This window comes from Phragmites australis, chromosome 12 (genome assembly GCF_958298935.1).
Source record: "Phragmites australis chromosome 12, lpPhrAust1.1, whole genome shotgun sequence".
NCBI classification, from domain to species: Eukaryota; Viridiplantae; Streptophyta; class Magnoliopsida; order Poales; family Poaceae; genus Phragmites; species Phragmites australis.
Genome location: NC_084932.1, coordinates 28,400,693 through 28,418,558, shown reverse-complemented (window position 1 = coordinate 28,418,558; position 17,866 = coordinate 28,400,693). Strand labels below are relative to the sequence as shown.

Sequence of the window (17,866 nt, the reverse complement as noted above, 5' to 3'; positions counted from 1 at the left end):
TATTATTTTCATCTCACTCTAACTATTTTCTTGGACACGATGTTCGCATTGCACTTGAATCAAGGCTTTTATGCGACGTATTCACCAAAGTAGAATGGTAAAACATTCATGAAAATTTCAATTTCATGCACAAAAATATGAGAACTACCATCCATGATGAGCTAGTTTCACAAATTTCATTACTCTTCTATGTTTTGTGACCATTGATCCCATCTTAAAAAAGAACCATCCATTGTTTCCTTTTTAAAACTTGATCATATAGTCAATTCTTTCATTTTATCTACTAATTGAAAAAAAAAATTGAGTCTAACCATCACGTGCCAAACAAAGTGCCCTCATGGAAAAAAGTCGATGCTTCATGTCATATGCATGCATAGGACATAAGTACTGATTAAATTGCACATTATCGGTAAAAAATACATTCTTACATCACCAAAAAAATTAAATTGTTTTCTAAACCAGTTTTTATTTCTTTTTGTATTTTTGATATAGTACAACATGTGACCAAAATCCTCATTTCCAAGGACCAAAAAGCGAAGAAACCCATTTCTGGAGGTCAAGCGGTCAACCAAACGCAACCTTACGTAATTGTTGACGTCACCTCCGCAGGCGCAACCTCCCCCACGGTCCGTCGCGCGTCCCCCGTCGACCACCGCCATCCACCGACTGCTCCCGGCGCTCCCCCATTCCTTACCCCCGCGATGGCGCCCCGCGGCGGTGGTAGCCAGTCGTACGGCTTCCCGATCTACTGCGCCTCCTGGCTCCCCCTCGCTCACATCCTCAAACCCGACGCCGCCGCCGACGACGCGGACGCGGACGCCTCGTCCTCCTCTCCCCCGCCGCCCCCACCCCCGATGGCCGTGCTCGGTGGCGGCGGCGGGGAGGGTCGGAGCGGCGTTCCCAACAAGCTCGTGGTCGCCGCGCTCGACTCAGCCGCCGCTGCGGGGGATGCGGCGGCGACCCCGGCCCTCTCCACCGAACCGGTGAGCGATCCGTCCGCCCAGATCCCGCGCCGATCTAGGGTGGGGTGATGTTCCCGTGCTGATCCGGTATTCGTCGTGGTGGGCAGGTGCTTGAGGAGGGGACGAAGGAGGAGGTGCCGTACAGGATGGCCGTCCACCCCCGCGGCGACGGCGTCCTCTGCGCATTCCCCAACGGCTGCAGGTACCCTTTTCAACTCGGATCACGTCCTTGGGTTTGTACTTCGAGCGTATGGTCTCGTGCTGCTGTTGCTGCGCATTTGGTATTGGTTGGTAGTGAATTGTGATCTGAGCAAGTGCTCACAATGTGATGCATCTGTGCCCTTTCAGGGTTAATTTAGTTACTGTGTTGTTCATATGTTGTTTATGTTTGGAATGATTGGTTGGGAGTATTTGCAAATTGTAAATCTGAGTCTATTCTGTTTTTATGGTGAAATTTTATCCAAATATCACATTGTTGTCACTGGTGATAGCTTTTTCTTCCAGGGAATTCCTTGTTATGCAGCCTAGGACATTCCATTCGAGAAGATAGCTTCTAATGTTGATTCTTGCCTGTAACAAGTTGCATTTGGGTACTATTTTTTTCATCTGGAGTTATCAGTATTGATTTTTGCCATTGTTTTTGCTGTGTGTGTTCCTTGGACTCGCATGGTTCTAAGGAGCAATGCCATCATCCTATGTTGTGGATGGTGGCCCAAAATGGGATAACTACCATTCTGTTGAGGATGGCAAGACAACATGGCCTGAAGGCTACCAGGGCATTAGATGGGGAAGATAGACATATATTGGGATGAAAGAACTATAAGGATTATAAGATGGTGAATAGACGCAAGTGAGATTTGTTTGTTCCTCGACTAAACTCACGTACACAGCCTACTCTTGTAAAGGATGTGTTACCTCCTAACCTATGAACTCAATCTCTAACTGTCCAACTCTATCTCTAACTTGCGAATATTCAGTTACAAAGTAGACTTAACTTTCCTAGTTATCTAACTCTTGCTGCAAGCTGCTGATGTAACTGCTGCAGGCTGCTGCCTGTTGGCCTTCCTTTGCACATCTGATCTGATCTGTTGAACAAACTACCTTGGTAACGAGTAAATTCTAGACGTATGCCGTTGCTCCCACCAGTGCCATCTGTTGCATCCTGTGTTACAGGGACACGCGTGTTAAATTTTTTTTTGCCGCGTCGACGCGTATCCCCACGTCGATATGCACCAGACACGATCCGACACACATCGGACACTTCTCCAGCGAGTCCAAACGACGGAGAGAATAGAGGCGCTGCTTGAGGATGGAAGAGTGGGGAATGAGCTAACCCAAGTCGCAGCCGTCACTTCACATCTTCATGCCTCCTTCGATGTGGCCGTCGCTGCTTGTCATCTCCACCGCCGCTGTTACTGTGCGCCCTCGTATCGAGCGGGAAGGAGACAAGATGACAAATCGGAGGAGAGAACGTGAATGAGGAGGGCTACGGTTTGCGGACTGCAACTCCAGCGGCAGCTCGCCCAACATCCGCGCGTGCGAAGCTGCGGCAGCGCTCCCGCCTCTCTGTGTGGTGTGTTTCGTGTGCCTGTGGGCTGCTGTGACTTGAGAGGTAAAAGAAGCCCTAGTGGGCTACTCTGCTTGTGGGCTTTGGCAGTAGGAAAGGTGAATGGATCGGGCTAGCTGGTTCTGTTGGGCCGGGCAACATCTTTTCTCTTTTCTCTTTTTTCCTTTCCTTTTCTAATCTCTACAATTTTTGTGCAGTTTACGAGTGAGTGACACATCCTTTATACATGTAAATGGATGTTTACATGTGTTTTAACCACAAATTCGTTAGTCCAAATATATACTTATATTATTTACTACTCAGAATATATACAATATATTTTTAATAAAAATTAATATATATTAGACGAATCCCCGAATCCTATTTTCTAGATATTGCCGAATCGGACACCTGCACCCGAGTCGAACTCTGACACCCGCACTCATGTCCCGGTAACACTGGTTGCATCTGCTGCTTCCCATGCACTGCTTCTAGTGCCAACACCCACAGCACTGTATGACATGTTCATATATCACATGTATTGAGTTGTGACACTCCACACTCGGAATCAAGGACATATGTGTGGCTATTTAAATTGGCTGCATTTTTTATTTTATTATGTAGTAAAAACTGTCGGGCCGTTACTCTGAGAACCTAGTTTTGTACTAGTTTCTCTCTTCTGACCCACTAAAATATGTTTTATTGCTATAGCACAATATTTATTTTGAGTCACACAATGATAACTTCCCTGATAACCACAAAATAGTATTATGTTTTGATCATAGAAGTATTAAATGCTAGTGTAAGAAATAAGTCGAGTATGTTTGGTCTGAAGAGGCATGCAGAAAATTTTATTATGATTACATGAGAAGATGTAAATATTATCTACTAGAACAACCGAGCTTTAAAGTTGCCCTTTCTGATTACGTGCCCTGTTTTATGATGAAGCCAATATTTGGGGCATGGTGGATTAGTTCCTGTTTCTGTAGTCAATATTATGCCTTATAATTTGGTATGTTCTTGGTCCATCTTGAAGCATGGCTTGGGTTTGCTTAGTTGTTAGTGTAGATGAATTGGTGGTTCAATTTTAAAGTATCAGCTGCAAAATGTACCTGTTATACTTTGCCAGTCATACTATATTCTCCAGAAATATAATGGAGGTGTCTTCTTTTTATTCGTAAACGTGAATATTCAAACTTGGTTTTCCTTTCATAATTTTGATCAAACACTCATATAGGTTGTATCGGTGGAAATCAAAGGAAGGAAAGGAACCATGTAAGCTAGCTTTGAAGTCTGATGAGGAAGCACTAGTGGAGCTAAAAGATGTTGGTTCGCAGTTGGCCGTATTATTCAGTGGAGAGGGTTCAGTGCTTGCCACTGGTGGTGAGGTAAGTTAATATGGTATTCATTTCGTTGCATATTACTTATTAGTGGTTTTTGTTGTTATGATTTAGTTCCTCCTTATTCCTTTTGAGCTAAAAGATGTTGGTTCGCAGTTGGCCTGTAGGTACTTAAGTACCTACCTAGTTTTGGAAGATATCATATTTTTCAAATTTATTTCATAAGCTCAATTACTATGTGTTTAGTTTTTAAATTAGTCACTTAGGCACAGAAAATTCATTTTTTCTGAATCCACGTCTCATACATGGCATACAATGTCTTAGGAAGATCTGACAGCTCTAGTTGTTTGCAGATGTACTAAAAATAATATTCTGTGTGGTGGCATGCAAACAAATAATTTAAACTACGGACTATGGTCTTCAAGAGCAACACTTTTGAGTACAGACTAATATAGCCAAGCAATTAACTCCTTTTGGCAACTCAAAGCGCTTAACAATATTGACAACCCTGCGTATGGGGATTCATATAGCGAGTTGAGGTAACTGATGAGGTGGGTGTATAGTATTTATGTTAGCCAAAGGGATACTTCATGTTTCATGGTCAGTATAGTACACAAATCATTGGCAAGAAAGTAAATCTAATGAGTGAACAAATTTGTAGTTTTGTAACCTATGGAGAGACAGAATAAATTTTAAGTAGTTCCTGAGATGCTTTTGTTTGATGTCCTTTTTTATACATGGTTGTACCATCACCTTTATTTTAGTTAAAAGCAAACAGATGCTTATCAGTCTCGATAAGTTGTGTCTATTGTTGATTAAACAGTCATTTCTTACAGACAGAACACTCTTTGAAGTTTGAACGCTAATATTTAACCTTGCTGATATAATTTATAGTGCTGGTTTGCTTCCATTTAAGTGAAGTTTTCAGTTATGATCTTGCATTTTGCTTTGGGGATTCATCAATGGTTCATATATGGTTTTGTTGTTTCTCTTGGAGCTTGTCAAGTCATTTATTTCTGTTTTAGGATGGGAATTTAAGGGTCTTCAAATGGCCTGCAATGGAGTCTGTTCTCACAGAAGCTGATACTAAGGCATCGGTTAAGGATCTTAGCTTCAGGTGAAAAACTGACAATTGAACTTTCTCTTCCCACTTGAATATTGATTGCAAGATACTGATGGGTTCCCTCTGCTTTGGAACATGCTTTCAGTTCCGATGAGAAGTTTCTTGCTGTGAATAGGAGCAGTGGCCCATGTAGAGTGTGGGACTTGCAGTCATCTGAAGTTGTAGCTAATCTACCAATAGAAGCAGTGAGTGATTTTTGGACGACATGCATTGATTTAATGCCTTGTTTTAAATGAGTTTCTTATCTGTACATTTCCAGGGAGAAATATTTAGCTTCTGCAGATTCTCTAATAGGACTGACAACAGTCACATCCTGTTTGTTACAGCAATGCAAGGTGACATTAAGATTTAAGTTAGCCTTGTTACGAATTGAATTATTTAATGAGCTGGAGGCCTGACAGTAACAGAAATAGTGCTGCTTTTTAGGTGATTATTGGAAAATAATATCTTGGAATTCTACCTCATGGACGAGAATTGGATCAAAGAGAATAACTCGTGAGGCAATTTCAGCTTTTGCTGTCTCGCCAGATGGTGTTCTTCTCGCAATGTGAGCATGGAGAAATACTATGGGCACCTTATTTGATTTAGTATTCAGCTTAAGGAGATAACATGGCTGCATTTTCTTTGGAAGTCTTATTTTTTTGCCTTTGTTATCCAGTGGAACAATTGAAGGAAGCATCATCGTACTTGGCTCAAAAGATATGCGGACACTTGGCACTGTTAAAAAAGCACATCTTGGCATTGTTACAACACTGGCCTTCTCCCAGGATTCAAGGTCAGTATCTTCATTCTGCTTCAAGTTGATGAATGCGAAAAACAAAAATGCAATTTTTCAATGTTATTTTGTCACATCATTTCAGAACTTTACTGTCAAGTTCCTTCGACTCAACTGCAAGGGTGACATCAGTTGGATCTCCAAAGAGTAATGGTAAGCCACATCTTTTGTTCTTGATTTATTTGTTTTCTCCCAATCTTTGCAAGTCCTATCCTAAATATGGGTGCTTCTTTACTGGCAGGTACAAGCGTATGGCCCATGATACTAGTTATCATTCTTGCAATATTGGTATACTACTGTATGCAGCACAAAGAAGACCTCTTGGCGATGTTGCCGCGTTGAGATTTTTGTTCAGGCTCTACTGATGTCTCATATACTTGCCTCTGTGATTACCTGATCTTCTACTGGAGATATACGAGGTATTGCTTCAGAGATTGAACAAATTTTTGTCTTAGGTCAACTGTCATTATTTTTTCTAGGACAGCGGAACAGCAAAAAAGGGCCTTCGGGCCTTTACCTTGTCACGCTTGTATAAAAAAAAGGTCATGTACTCATGTCGTCGAAATTTTGTAAATTAATGGCCGCAAGTGAGTTTAGTCGTCTGTAGCCATGTTTCTTCCTGCGGCACTTATAACTGTATGAACAATAGAAATGCAAGGAGAGCATTACAATATATATGTGATGACAAATCTTTCTTGGACTGTAAAATGAGTTGTATCACTATGTCATGTGGGGCCGCACATACGCCAGGAATAGAAGGGCCCGAGATGCGCGGCGTGCAGTAGCGCGCCAGGGCGACGCGGCCGCCGCGGTCACCGCGGCAGGCACCAGCGCAGGGCTCGGTTTAGAAAGTGGCTAGATTAAAGGAGAGCCAATCAAGGGGCCTCTGATTTAGGAGTGATTGTTAGAGTCTGTTGGGGCTATGGCCTATAAGAGTCCTTGTAATCCATCAATTAGGATTAAGCAAGAACAATTATCTCTCCTTCTCCCTCTCTCAACAAAACGGGCGCTGAGGGGTAAAACCTCGCCCCAACACGGATCGCGGCTACGAACTACGTAGCCGGGGTGCGCCTATCCTATCCCTCGACGCCCTTGACAACCTGGTATCACGGTCTAGGCGATCCAGTTCATCCCGTGCCCCTTCGCCAACCCCAGCCGCCGCACCACCCTCAGCCGCCGCGCCGTCACCCTCGCCTCGCGTAGACGCCATGGGCGACAACACCGTCAACAACGCCGCCAACGCTGCCTTGCAGGTGACCTTGGACTCCCTGGTCGCGTCCATCAGGACCCTCCAGACGTCCGTGGAGGCCAACGCCCAGGCCATCCAGCGCCTGGACGCCGCGCGCCCGCCGCCGGGCGGATCGTCAACCTCCGCACGCTCCGGGTCGGGGGAGCACCACCAAGATCGGCCGCCGCGTTTCCAAACGCTCGATTTCCCGCGCTACGATGGCAAGTCGGATCCCCTGATCTTTATCAATCGCTGTGAATCTTATTTTCATCAACAGCGAATCATGGAGGAGGAGAAAGTCTGGATGGCGTCATACAACCTCGAGGACGGCGCCCAGCTGTGGTACTACCAAGTCCAGCAGGACGAGGGTACTCCTTCCTGGCGCCATTTCAAGGAGCTCCTCCACCTGCGCTTTGGGCCTCCCCTTCGATCCAACCCCCTCGGCGAGTTGGTGGCTTGCCACCGAACCGGTACCGTGGAGGAGTACCAGGACCGGTTCCAGGCCCTGCTACCTCGCGCGGGCCGCCTAGACGAGGCACAGCGCGTCCAGCTGTTCACCGCCGGCCTCCTTCCACCGCTCAGCCATGATGTGGAGATCCACAATCCCCAGTCGCTGGTGGCGGCCATGAGCCTCGCCCGCAAGATCGACTTGCGGAACAGCTACGTCGCGCCCGCGGCACGCGTTCCCCCGCGCGATCGGTCGCTCCTGCCGGCGCCCGCACCGCGACTCGCCCTGCCGGCGCCCCTGGGGGACAAGGCGGCCAAGGCCGCGCCGGCCACGATCACCGTGGAGGGCCGGCCGATTCGTCGGCTGACTCAGGCGGAACAGGAGGAGCGTCGTCGCCTCGGTCTCTGCTACAACTGTGATGAAAAGTTCGGTCGCGGGCACAATCGGGTCTGCAAGCGGCTGTTCCTCCTCGACAGCGTCATCGAGGACGACACCGACGACGGGGCCGCTGCTGATGAGGACGCCGCCGGGGAGGAGACCCCGCACTTCTCCCTCAACGCGATCGCTGGGGTGTCCTTCAGCGACACTATGCAGATCCAGGTGGCCGTGGGCGCCGCCGTCTTCACCGCGCTCCTCGACTCGGGATCCACGCACAACTTCATCGCCGAGGACGCGGCCCTCCGTATCGGGCTGCCTCTGCAGCGTCGCCCACGCCTCACGGCGACAGTGGCGAATGGCGAGCGCGTCTCCTGCCCTGGCGTCATTCGGCAGGCACCGCTCACCATCGACAACGACACATTCCGCGTCGATCTCTTCGTGATGCCACTCGCCGGGTACGACCTGGTCCTCGGCACGCAGTGGCTGGCGACCTTGGGGCCGGTGCTCTGGGACTTCAGCACGCGGAAGATGTCCTTCCAGCGTCAGGGGCGCGCCGTGTGCTGGACGGGCGTGGCGACGACCAGCGCGCCGGGCGTCCGCACCACGATAGCCAGCGAGTCCCTCCTGGACGAACTGCTGGCATCCTTCGGGGACGTCTTCGCTGAGCCCCAGGGGCTCCCGCCTCCGCGCGCCTGCGACCACAGCATCGTCCTCAAGCCGGGCGCGCAGCCGGTGGCGGTCCGGCCGTACCGGTACCCTGCGTCCCACAAGGACGAGTTGGAGCGGCAATGTGCCGCCATGTTGGAGCAGGGCATCATCCGCAGCAGCGCGTCGGCGTTTTCTTCGCCGGTCCTCCTCGTCAGGAAGGCAGAGGGATCCTGGCGCTTCTGCGTCGACTACCGCGCCCTGAACGCCCTCACCGTCAAGGACGCGTTCCCCATTCCCGTAGTGGACGAACTGCTCGACGAACTCCAAGGCGCCCGATTCTTCTCCAAGCTGGACCTTCGCTCCGGGTACCACCAAGTTCGCATGCGGCCGGGTGATGTCCACAAGACGGCGTTCCGCACACACGAGGGCCTCTACGAGTTCTTGGTGATGCCGTTCGGGCTGTGCAACGCCCCAGCGACATTCCAGGCGCTCATGAACGACGTCTTGCGACCCTTCCTCCGCCGGTTTGTCCTTGTCTTCTTTGATGACATTTTGATATACAACAAGACATGGGCTGACCACCTTCGCTACCTCCGCGCCGTCCTCTCCATGCTGCGCCAGCACCATCTCTTCGTCAAGCGCGCGAAGTGCGCCTTCGGCGTCGCCTCCGTTTCGTACCTCGGCCACGTCATCTCCGAGGCGGGCGTCGCCATGGATCCGGCCAAGGTGCAGGCCATCCATGACTGGCCGGTGCCACGTTCGGCGCAGGCGGTGCGCGGTTTCCTCGGCCTGGTCGGGTACTACCGCAAATTCGTCCATAACTTCGGCTCCGTCGCCGCGCCACTGACCGCCCTCCTCAAGAAGGAAGGGTTCTCCTGGACCGACGCAGCAGCCGCGGCCTTCGACGCGCTCAAGGCGGCGGTCACCTCGGCCCCGATCCTGGCGATGCCGGACTTCGCCAAGGACTTCGTCGTGGAGTGCGACGCTTCTTCGCACGGGTTCGGCGCGGTGCTCATCCAGGACGCGCACCCGATTGCGTTCTTCAGCCGCCCCGTCGCGCCACGCCATCGCTCCCTCGCCGCCTATGAGCGGGAGCTCATCGGCCTCGTCCACGCCATACGGCACTGGAGACCGTACCTCTGGGGCCGCCGATTCCTCGTCAAGACGGATCATTACAGCCTCAAGTACCTATTGGATCAGCGTCTCGCCACGATTCCCTAGCACCACTGGGTGGGGAAACTGTTGGGCTTCGACTTCTCCGTCGAGTACAAGCCGGGCGCGGCGAACGTGGTGGCGGACGCCTTGTCCCGCCGCGACACGGACGAGGGGGTCATTTTTGCCATCTCCGCCCCGCATTTCGACTTCGTCACGCGCCTCCGTCAAACGCAGGACACCGACCCTGTCCTCGTCGCCATACGGGACGAGCTCCGTGCAAGCTCCCGCGGCGCACCATGGACGCTCGTCGACGGCATGGTCCAGTTCGGCGGCCGCCTCTACATTCCCCCGGCGTCCCCGCTCGTCCAGGAGATCATGGTGGCCGTGCACGAGGACGGGCATGAAGGGGTCCAGCGCACACTACATCGCCTCCGACGCGACTTTCATTTTCCTAACATGCGACAGCTGGTGCAGGACCTCGTGCGCTCGTGCGTGACATGTCAGAGGTACAAATCGGAGCACCTCCACCCGGCAGGACTTCTACTTCCCCTGCCCGTACCCCAGGGTGTCTGGACGGACATCGCGCTCGACTTCGTGGAGGCATTGCCGCGCGTCCGTGGCAAGTCCGTCATCTTGACGGTGGTGGACAGGTTCAGCAAGTACTGCCACTTCATTCCCCTGGCGCACCCGTACTCCGCCGAGTCCGTCGCGCAAGCCTTCTTCACCGACATAGTGCGGCTTCACGGCGTTCCCCAGTCCATGGTGTCCGACCGCGATCCGGTCTTCACCTCGACGTTCTGGCGAGAGCTCATGCGCCTGATGGGCGCCAAGCTCCACATGACCTCGGCGTTCCACCCTCAGTCCGACGGCCAGTCAGAAGCTGCCAACCGCGTCATCGTCATGTACCTGCGCTGCCTCACCGGCGACCGACCTCGACAGTGGCTGCGCTGGTTGCCATGGGCGGAGTACGTCTACAACACCGCCTACCAGTCCTCGCTGCGGGACACCCCGTTCCGCGTCGTCTACGGGCGCGATCCTCCGACCATCCGGTCTTATGAGACGGGGGACACACGGGTGGCCGTCGTCGCCAGGAACATGGAGGAGCGTGACGAGTTCCTGGCGGACATCCGCTATCGCCTGGAGCAGGCGCAGGCGGTCCAGAAGAAGCACTACGACAAGCTCCACCGTCATGTCGCGTATCAGGTGGGCGATTGGGCCCTCCTTCATCTTCGTCAGCGGGCAGCTTCGTCCATTCCCCAGGCCGTCACCGGCAAGCTCAAGCCGCGCTACTTCGGCCCCTACCGCGTCGTCGAACTTATCAACGACGTCGCCGTCCGCCTGGCCCTTCCGCCTCGCGCTCGGCTGCACGATGTGTTCCACATCGGTCTCCTCAAGAAGTTCCGCGGGCCGCCACCGGATGCTACACCACCACTGCCCCCCATCCACCATGGTGCGTCGGTTCCAGAGCCGGAGCGGGCCGTGCGGGCACGATTGGCGCGCGATGTGCGCCAGGTCCTTGTCCAGTGGAAGGGCGAGTCGGCTGCATCGGCTACATGGGAAGACGTCGAGGCCTTCACCGCCAAGTACCTGGCCTTCCAGCTCGAGGACGAGCTGCTCCTCGACGGGGGGAGAGATGTCATGTGGGGCCGCACATACGCCAGGAATCGAAGGGCCCGAGATGCGCGGCGTGCAGCAGCGCGCCAGGGCGACGCGGCCGCCGCGGTCACCGCGGCAGGCACCAGCGCAGTGCTCGGTTTAGAAAGTGGCTAGATTAAAGGAGAGCCAATCAAGGGGCCTCTGATTTAGGAGTGATTGTTAGAGTCTGTTGGGGCTATGGCCTATAAGAGTCCTTGTAATCCGTCAATTAGGATTAAGCAAGAACAATTATCTCTCCTTCTCCCTCTCTCAACAAAACGGGCGCTGAGGGGTAAAACCTCGCCCCAACACGGATCGCAGCTACGAACTACGTAGCCGGGGTGCGCCTATCCTATCCCTCGACGCCCTTGACACACTATGCTGTACATCTCGTAAACAGTTTGTGTTGGTTCATCACCTTGTCTCGTTTTAGAATGAGTGGGTTACTCAAAAGGTCAAACCAAGCATCTCATTTGTTCATGAAATTCCAGAAAACGCTCCTAACATCCCTTAAGATATGTAAACGGTCATTACTGTATGCATATGATATGTTTGTTCAACTGTATTCCAGCAGTGAAGTGCACATCACTCACATGAAACTTCTGATGTTATATCTGGTGCAATGGCACAAAATGACCAGCTTGAAGAATAGATATCCTAAAAAGGGGCAAGATGTGCATTGCGCATGACCTTGTCCTAAACCAAAATAACTTGTGAGAGGTGCACCTAATGAAAATAAATACCTGACTCCAATTCCGTTCTTGCTTTTCTACTCCACCTCAGAGAAACGTCACCCACGGCCAAACAGCAGAAATGCACAATGCAACCAACACATCTGAGGTGACTGAGCTCAACTGCCTACAATGACCCGCAACCAACGTTTGGTCCCAATAATTGATGCACACTTCCTTCTGAGGTGACTAGGGCTGGAAGGCTTGGCTAGGCTCGCAGAAGCTAGGTGAAGTGTAGGCTCGGCTCGGTTCAGCTCGGTTTACGAATCGAGCTAAAATGACGGCTCGACTCGGCTCGGTTGCTGGCTCGAGCAAGCTCGCGAGCCTTCCAGACCATCAGGCATCAATGCAGAACAGAAGCTCGAAAACACCTCTCATGCAAACAGGAAACACATGATAAAAACAACTACTAGATTTGATTATATAAATTCATGCATGAGTCATAAAACACAACTCAAGCTCACACCAGGTAATCTCAGACTTGCTGCGGCTTTGCAATCTTCATCACCACGCCCAACTATATGCCTATATAGCTCGCACTGCATCCATCACGAGACCTAGCTATGAATAAACAGGACAACAAATCAATAGAGCAAAAATATCCACACACGCACTGTCTACAAATAAACGGGCTGATGCTGGAGTGCTGAACTACTGGACCAGGCAAGCTAACGGTCCATGGCTCGGTTTGACTCACGAGCGGCTCACGAGCTAGCTCGGCTTGGCTCAGTTCACAAAGCGAGCAAACGGTGTGGCTCGGACTCGGCTCGTTTGGGTAATGAACCGAGCTAAGCCGAGCTGAGCCTCTATGAGCCCGAGCTAACTCATGAGCCATGAGCTTTTTGTCCAGCCCTAGAGGTGACTGAGCTCAACTGCCTACCTTGGCTCCTCCTCAGTCACAGCCATGAGCATTGCAAATGGAAGCATCATTGTTAATGCAGTGTCAGTGGCCTGACAGAGACATGGCAAGGTAGGTGGCCTGTCAGTAACAACTTCCTTGAGAATCCTGAGCTGAGGAAGGCTCCAGCTGCAAGTGCAATGCTTGATTTTGTTTTCAGTGAATAGGGTTGGAACAGAATCTAGTTCATTATAATCCCCTAGTTGGCAACATCCTTAAGTTATGCATCCCCTTTCATGTTGTTAACATTACCTTTGCACCTGAAATCTTGAGAATTTTGAACCTATGATGTTTGAAAAGAGCAATTGCGCCTTTGAATGAAAAACACAATGGTCCTCATTCCTCCAGAAGCTAAAGATCATGGTGGATCATGATGGGTTCAGAAACCTATATATAAGTTAGCCAAATTGTAGCAACACATATCTTCAGCTCATTCATATCATTCAGAAATCCATGAACCACAACGAACAGGAGTGGTATCTTGTATCTTACAGATCGACGACGCATGTCGCAATCTCGCATACAAAAACTTCTGTGTCAGGAATTCTTATTTACAATTTCCGACACTCTGCAGTGTATGCACAAACTCGCGTTATTTACTTACTAATCTTACCGGAAACTGGGAAAGATTGCAGTTTTACCTTCCCTTGTGGCAAACAAAACTTTTCAAACCAACACCAACCTCACACCTCCAAACCTGTAACTTTTCAGCACTCCATCATCACCAATTCGTCATTATCTTCTGGCAATTCACTGTGGTATTTCCATTTCATCGCCGTTCACACCGGCGGCCGAGGGGCCGGACCTTGCCGGCAAGCGCTGGCAGCTCCCTGCGCCGAATGAGACCGACCGGCCTACATTGACGCCGGCCATCTCCAACGCTTCTGAGAATTTCAGCAGCCTCCTGATCTTGCCCAGCCCCGTCATCTCCTCCTCGCGGCCGCTGTTCGACGCCGGCGCTCGGAGCGAGACGTCCGGCCACGGCCGACGCGGCAGCGTCACCATGGACGCGGCCCGCCTGACGGCGCGCTCAGGCACGCCGCCGCGAGATGTCTCCTCGATTTGAGCGTCACTGCCGGCGCCGAGATATGCCTCGGCCTCGCCGCGGGGCGTGGCAGTTGTGGTCCCCGGCGTGGCGTTGGTCTTGGTGGCAGCGACCTGGACGGGCGCGCGGCAGAGCGGGCAGTTGACGTGGGCGCGGAGCCAGGTGTCGATGCACCCGCGGTGGAACGCGTGGCCGCACCGCGGGAGCAGTCGCAGCGTCTCGCCGTCCTGGAACTCCGCCAGGCACACCGCGCAGCTGCCGTCCCCGTCTCCTCCGCCGAGGGCGCCGCGCTTCTTGGCGTCGTACACCACCGCAGCGATGGCCGCGATGGCGCGCTCGTCGAGCCCTTTGGTCTGTATGTACCACACGTGGTGCACCCCGCCGTCGACCTCCTCATCACCCACCTCCTCCGCAACCGCAGCCAGCACCTGGCCCCCCTCCTCGTCATGCTGAGTCAGCGGCGCGTTCTGCAGCCGCCTCCTTCGCCGCCGCCGCACAAGGCGGTGAACGAGCAGGGCGAGGAGGAGCACCGCGAAGACGGCGAGGAGGGACGCCGAGAGCGCGATGAGCGGGGTCGGCAGCCGGCTCCCCCGGAGGTGCACGGTGGCGGCAGGTGGCGGCGGCGGCGACAGGCAGAAGGGGTAGTAGGCGCATGACTTGGTGCAGTTATTGGCGCAGGATAAGGGATCCGGCAAGGTTGGAACGCCGCCGAGGGTCCCGTCCCGGTCCGGCTCCATCTGCGGTTGTGGCCTCGCTGCCCTCGTCTTCAGCTCCGGCTCCGTCCACGGTTGTGGCCTCGCTGCCCTCGTCTTCAGCTCCGTGGACGGCTCCGCCTTAAGCTTGGGCTTGGGCTTGGGCTTGGGCTTGGGCTTTGGCCGCGGCAGCGGCTTCTCCGGCGGCGGCATGGGGTTGCCTTCACGCGCCTCAGCTGTGAGCCGCGTTGTGAACAACTCGTGTGTGAATGTTTGATGTCAGAGTGGTGATGTGGTGGAATGCTGACCTGTGAAAAGTTATACTATATTTCTCATGAATTTTGTGGATATATGTCTTTTTTAAAACTCGATTTTCATGGATATTGTGATGTTTGTGAACTGTGGATGATGGGTATGTATATATATATATGTGGTGTGGTGAGTAGTAGTTTAAAAGCAAGTGTTGAAAAAGATTTTTCATGATATCTTCTATTGGACTCCAATTGAAAATGGAGTCATTGTTTAGGAACACGATTCCTTTCGCACTATTTATGAGAAATAAAAATAATTATCTACTCTAAATCATTTTTCTGCCAAACAAGATTTTTCATGGTTTAGACCCGAGAAGATTTTTCATAGTCATGTTTGAAACATTGAATGGTACATTAAAATAAATCATCTGATCAAAGAAGGAGATTGATCACATTCTTGTCATGGCATCGGAAGCTTCTCGAGAAAATCCTTTAACCTCATGTTTTCAACATTCAAGTGTGCTATCGACTAATGCCGAATAAAATTAAGGTTTTATTGCAGCATTTCCCTGCAATAGGACGATCATTCAAGTAAAAAGCTACAAACCACAAATTATATCAGTCTATTTTACTAGATTGATGCAGTCAACCAAAGCCCTAAGTTCTTTTTTTCTAGTTCACCAAATCACCATTTTCTCAGTTGGAGGTCAACTCTAAAATAACGTTTGATTTTACAGCACAGTAGTCAATAGTCCCTCTCTTAATTACCCTCACTAAACTAGTAAAAGGGGCTGAAAAAATCACTGAAGTTGATTGCTGTTGAAAAAAAAATCATTAGGTTGGTTGAGGGTTTAATTCGATCTTCCGAGAAATTGACAGGCGTGGAAATTGGCCACCAATAGATATGGTTGGTGTTGGGTGGTCGCTGCGTCTTTGGTCTTTTTCTTGGTCGTACTAGCTTCCAGCTTAATTTGCACATAGGCCCTTGTGTTTATTACTTTTCAAAGTATCGTAATAGCATAGACCGATCGGTGTTCGTACACGTGAAGATGCATGGAATTAAAGTCCCTTTACATTTCTAGTTGAGGTCTGTTTATTTTTCTCTTAGATTTTGAATTGTAGATTTAAGTTATAAAAGCTTATCTTAAATAGATTGTGAATTATACATAATTTAAGCATATATTTATAGAATTTACTTTTAGAAATCGACTGTTTGTTTACAGGATTAACAGTAGAGGAGCAAACAAACAAGTCTCCATCGTCATGTTATGATTGTACTCTTTCTCTGTACATGTACGCTTACGTATCGTTTTAGGCATGGCACAGTGTAAAGAGATAATTCAACTACCATTTACGTATCGGCTCTTGTCGTTACACTCCTAATTAAAAAAAAAAACTCTAGCACGCTAAATTGTCGGGAAGTTTGGGCTTTACACCCGTCTCATGTTAGCTTTAACGAAGAGCACACAATCTACTTCAGTTCAAGCTTCCCAGGAAAATGGAAGGGTTCTTAATGACAAGTATACTATTATCAGTTTTGGCTGTGTGTATTCTAAACGTCTAGACATCTTGATGCAAAGACCGAGTATTTTTATTAGAAAAAAAATGTTGTTATTGGCTAATCGCCCTCACTCAATCTATCAAGATGCACTTGCGTGTAAATAGTTTGGGTAGTGTAGCTCCTGCTAATAGTCGAAGTTTGAAAAGACTGGCCATGTATCATTCAAAAAAGACATGCATTGATCTATGTATGGACATGATGACATGGCCAGTTGCGTATATACATTGTACACGGTTTGTACATTGGTTTCTCGGATTATACAGTATCGTGGATACATCAGTTTAACATGACTATGATGTGTGAAGTATTATTGATCATGTGGCCATGACGACTTGTGGCCACCGTTGACTGCGTACCGACCGACGATCACGTAGTCGCCCATGCGAAGGCACTTTTCTACATAATTAGTGCATTGGTGTGCCTAAGCTGTGCCTGCTTTTTTCCACATGATAAAAAAAGATTAAAGAAATTATGTTTACCAATTTTGAATATCTCAATATTTATTTATAAATTTATTAATATTTAACATATTCATTTAAACACAATATTATTTTTATGTATACACATAATTTTAATATGTAGACGATAGTAATAAATCTAACAAAATTTATTTCATATTTTTTGAGTTTTAGATATTTTTCTGTGCTTTTGTATTATTTCAACCGATCTATTAATATAACTATTATACCTTCGCTATTTTTCTTAAATTTTCAAAAAAAAAATTATACATATAAATAAATGGATATGTATATATATATATCCGTATCCATATATATATACATATATACATACGTACGTGGGTGGCCTCCATTGTTGACCGGTTAATATACAGTATATATTCCATCAACTCTCGAGGACCTTTCTGTAAACTGCGAATCGCGAGAGCGTGCTGAGTATTTATTGCGGTCAACGCAGTTTTCTTAGTTGGGAGTTGGGCGGAAGCAGCGTACGTGGCGTCTCCGCCGGGCGGGCACGGCGCGTAGCGTTCACCGCGAGACCTACACGCGCCCACCAGCGTCCCGCGACGGGGTCCCACGCGCAGTGAAGGGCCACGGTGATGAGCTGGCGGGTCACGATGCGGCGAGTAACAAACGTGGCTGCACCGCGAGGTACGGACGCCGCGTGGCGTGGGAGCCGACTCGTGGTCTACGGCCTTTCGCTGATCGTGACTGACAGGTGGGGTGGCAGCGTGCTGTGGGACCAGGATGTCATTAAAGGTTGGAGGGGCGATAGCTGTGGAGAGAGGGCGAGCACGAGAGGTAGGACTTGTGTCGGATCGGACTGGCACGGTCCCTCGTTCCGTCTCGTGTGGAGCGGACTCGGTTCGTTCGGTAGTAACTCGTATACAGTTACTACTGTATGATTAGACACCGTTAAGAATTTGATTTGTCTGTTAAGATAATCAAACACCATTGTTATGCTCGTTGAAAGTGGACACGCATGAATATAA

General features: G+C 50.0%; 3 protein-coding genes across 3 annotated transcripts; 2 read left to right on the top strand and 1 right to left on the bottom strand.

Moving 5' to 3' along the window:
• The first annotated feature begins 527 nt into the window (after nt 1–527).
• Nucleotides 528–6,454, top strand: LOC133886152 (SEC12-like protein 2). The gene is made up of 10 exons (XM_062325889.1): nt 528–983; nt 1,070–1,164; nt 3,746–3,896; nt 4,874–4,965; nt 5,057–5,156; nt 5,231–5,306; nt 5,398–5,518; nt 5,630–5,746; nt 5,832–5,899; nt 5,988–6,454. Exons 1-10 carry the CDS (start codon nt 702–704, stop codon nt 6,086–6,088), a joined length of 1,203 nt encoding a protein of 400 aa, XP_062181873.1. The 5' UTR covers nt 528–701; the 3' UTR covers nt 6,089–6,454.
• A 39-nt stretch (nt 6,455–6,493) lies between these two features.
• Nucleotides 6,494–11,540, top strand: LOC133886151 (transposon Ty3-G Gag-Pol polyprotein). The gene is given in 3 exon segments (XM_062325887.1): nt 6,494–9,198; nt 9,201–9,338; nt 9,340–11,540. Coding segments are annotated over 3 exon segments (4,416 nt in total). The 5' UTR covers nt 6,494–6,954; the 3' UTR covers nt 11,374–11,540.
• A 1,734-nt stretch (nt 11,541–13,274) lies between these two features.
• Nucleotides 13,275–14,998, bottom strand: LOC133886153 (RING-H2 finger protein ATL54-like). Its single transcript, XM_062325890.1, has one exon. The coding sequence runs from the start codon at nt 14,815–14,817 to the stop codon at nt 13,618–13,620; it is 1,200 nt and encodes a 399-aa protein (XP_062181874.1). The 5' UTR covers nt 14,818–14,998; the 3' UTR covers nt 13,275–13,617.
• Nucleotides 14,999–17,866: the final 2,868 nt, after the last annotated feature.

What these genes read in the sequence shown, in the direction of transcription:
- LOC133886152 (XM_062325889.1), top strand. Translation starts at nt 702, where the DNA reads ATGGCGCCCCGCGGCGGTGGTAGCCAGTCGTACGGCTTCCCGATCTAC. An exon ending in GATGGTGTTCTTCTCGCAAT is followed by an intron (nt 5,519 to 5,629) that starts GTGAGCATGGAG and finishes TTTGTTATCCAG; the next exon opens with TGGAACAATTGAAGGAAGCA. An exon ending in GCCTTCTCCCAGGATTCAAG is followed by an intron (nt 5,747 to 5,831) that starts GTCAGTATCTTC and finishes ACATCATTTCAG; the next exon opens with AACTTTACTGTCAAGTTCCT.
- LOC133886153 (XM_062325890.1), bottom strand. Translation starts at nt 14,817, where the DNA reads ATGCCGCCGCCGGAGAAGCCGCTGCCGCGGCCAAAGCCCAAGCCCAAG.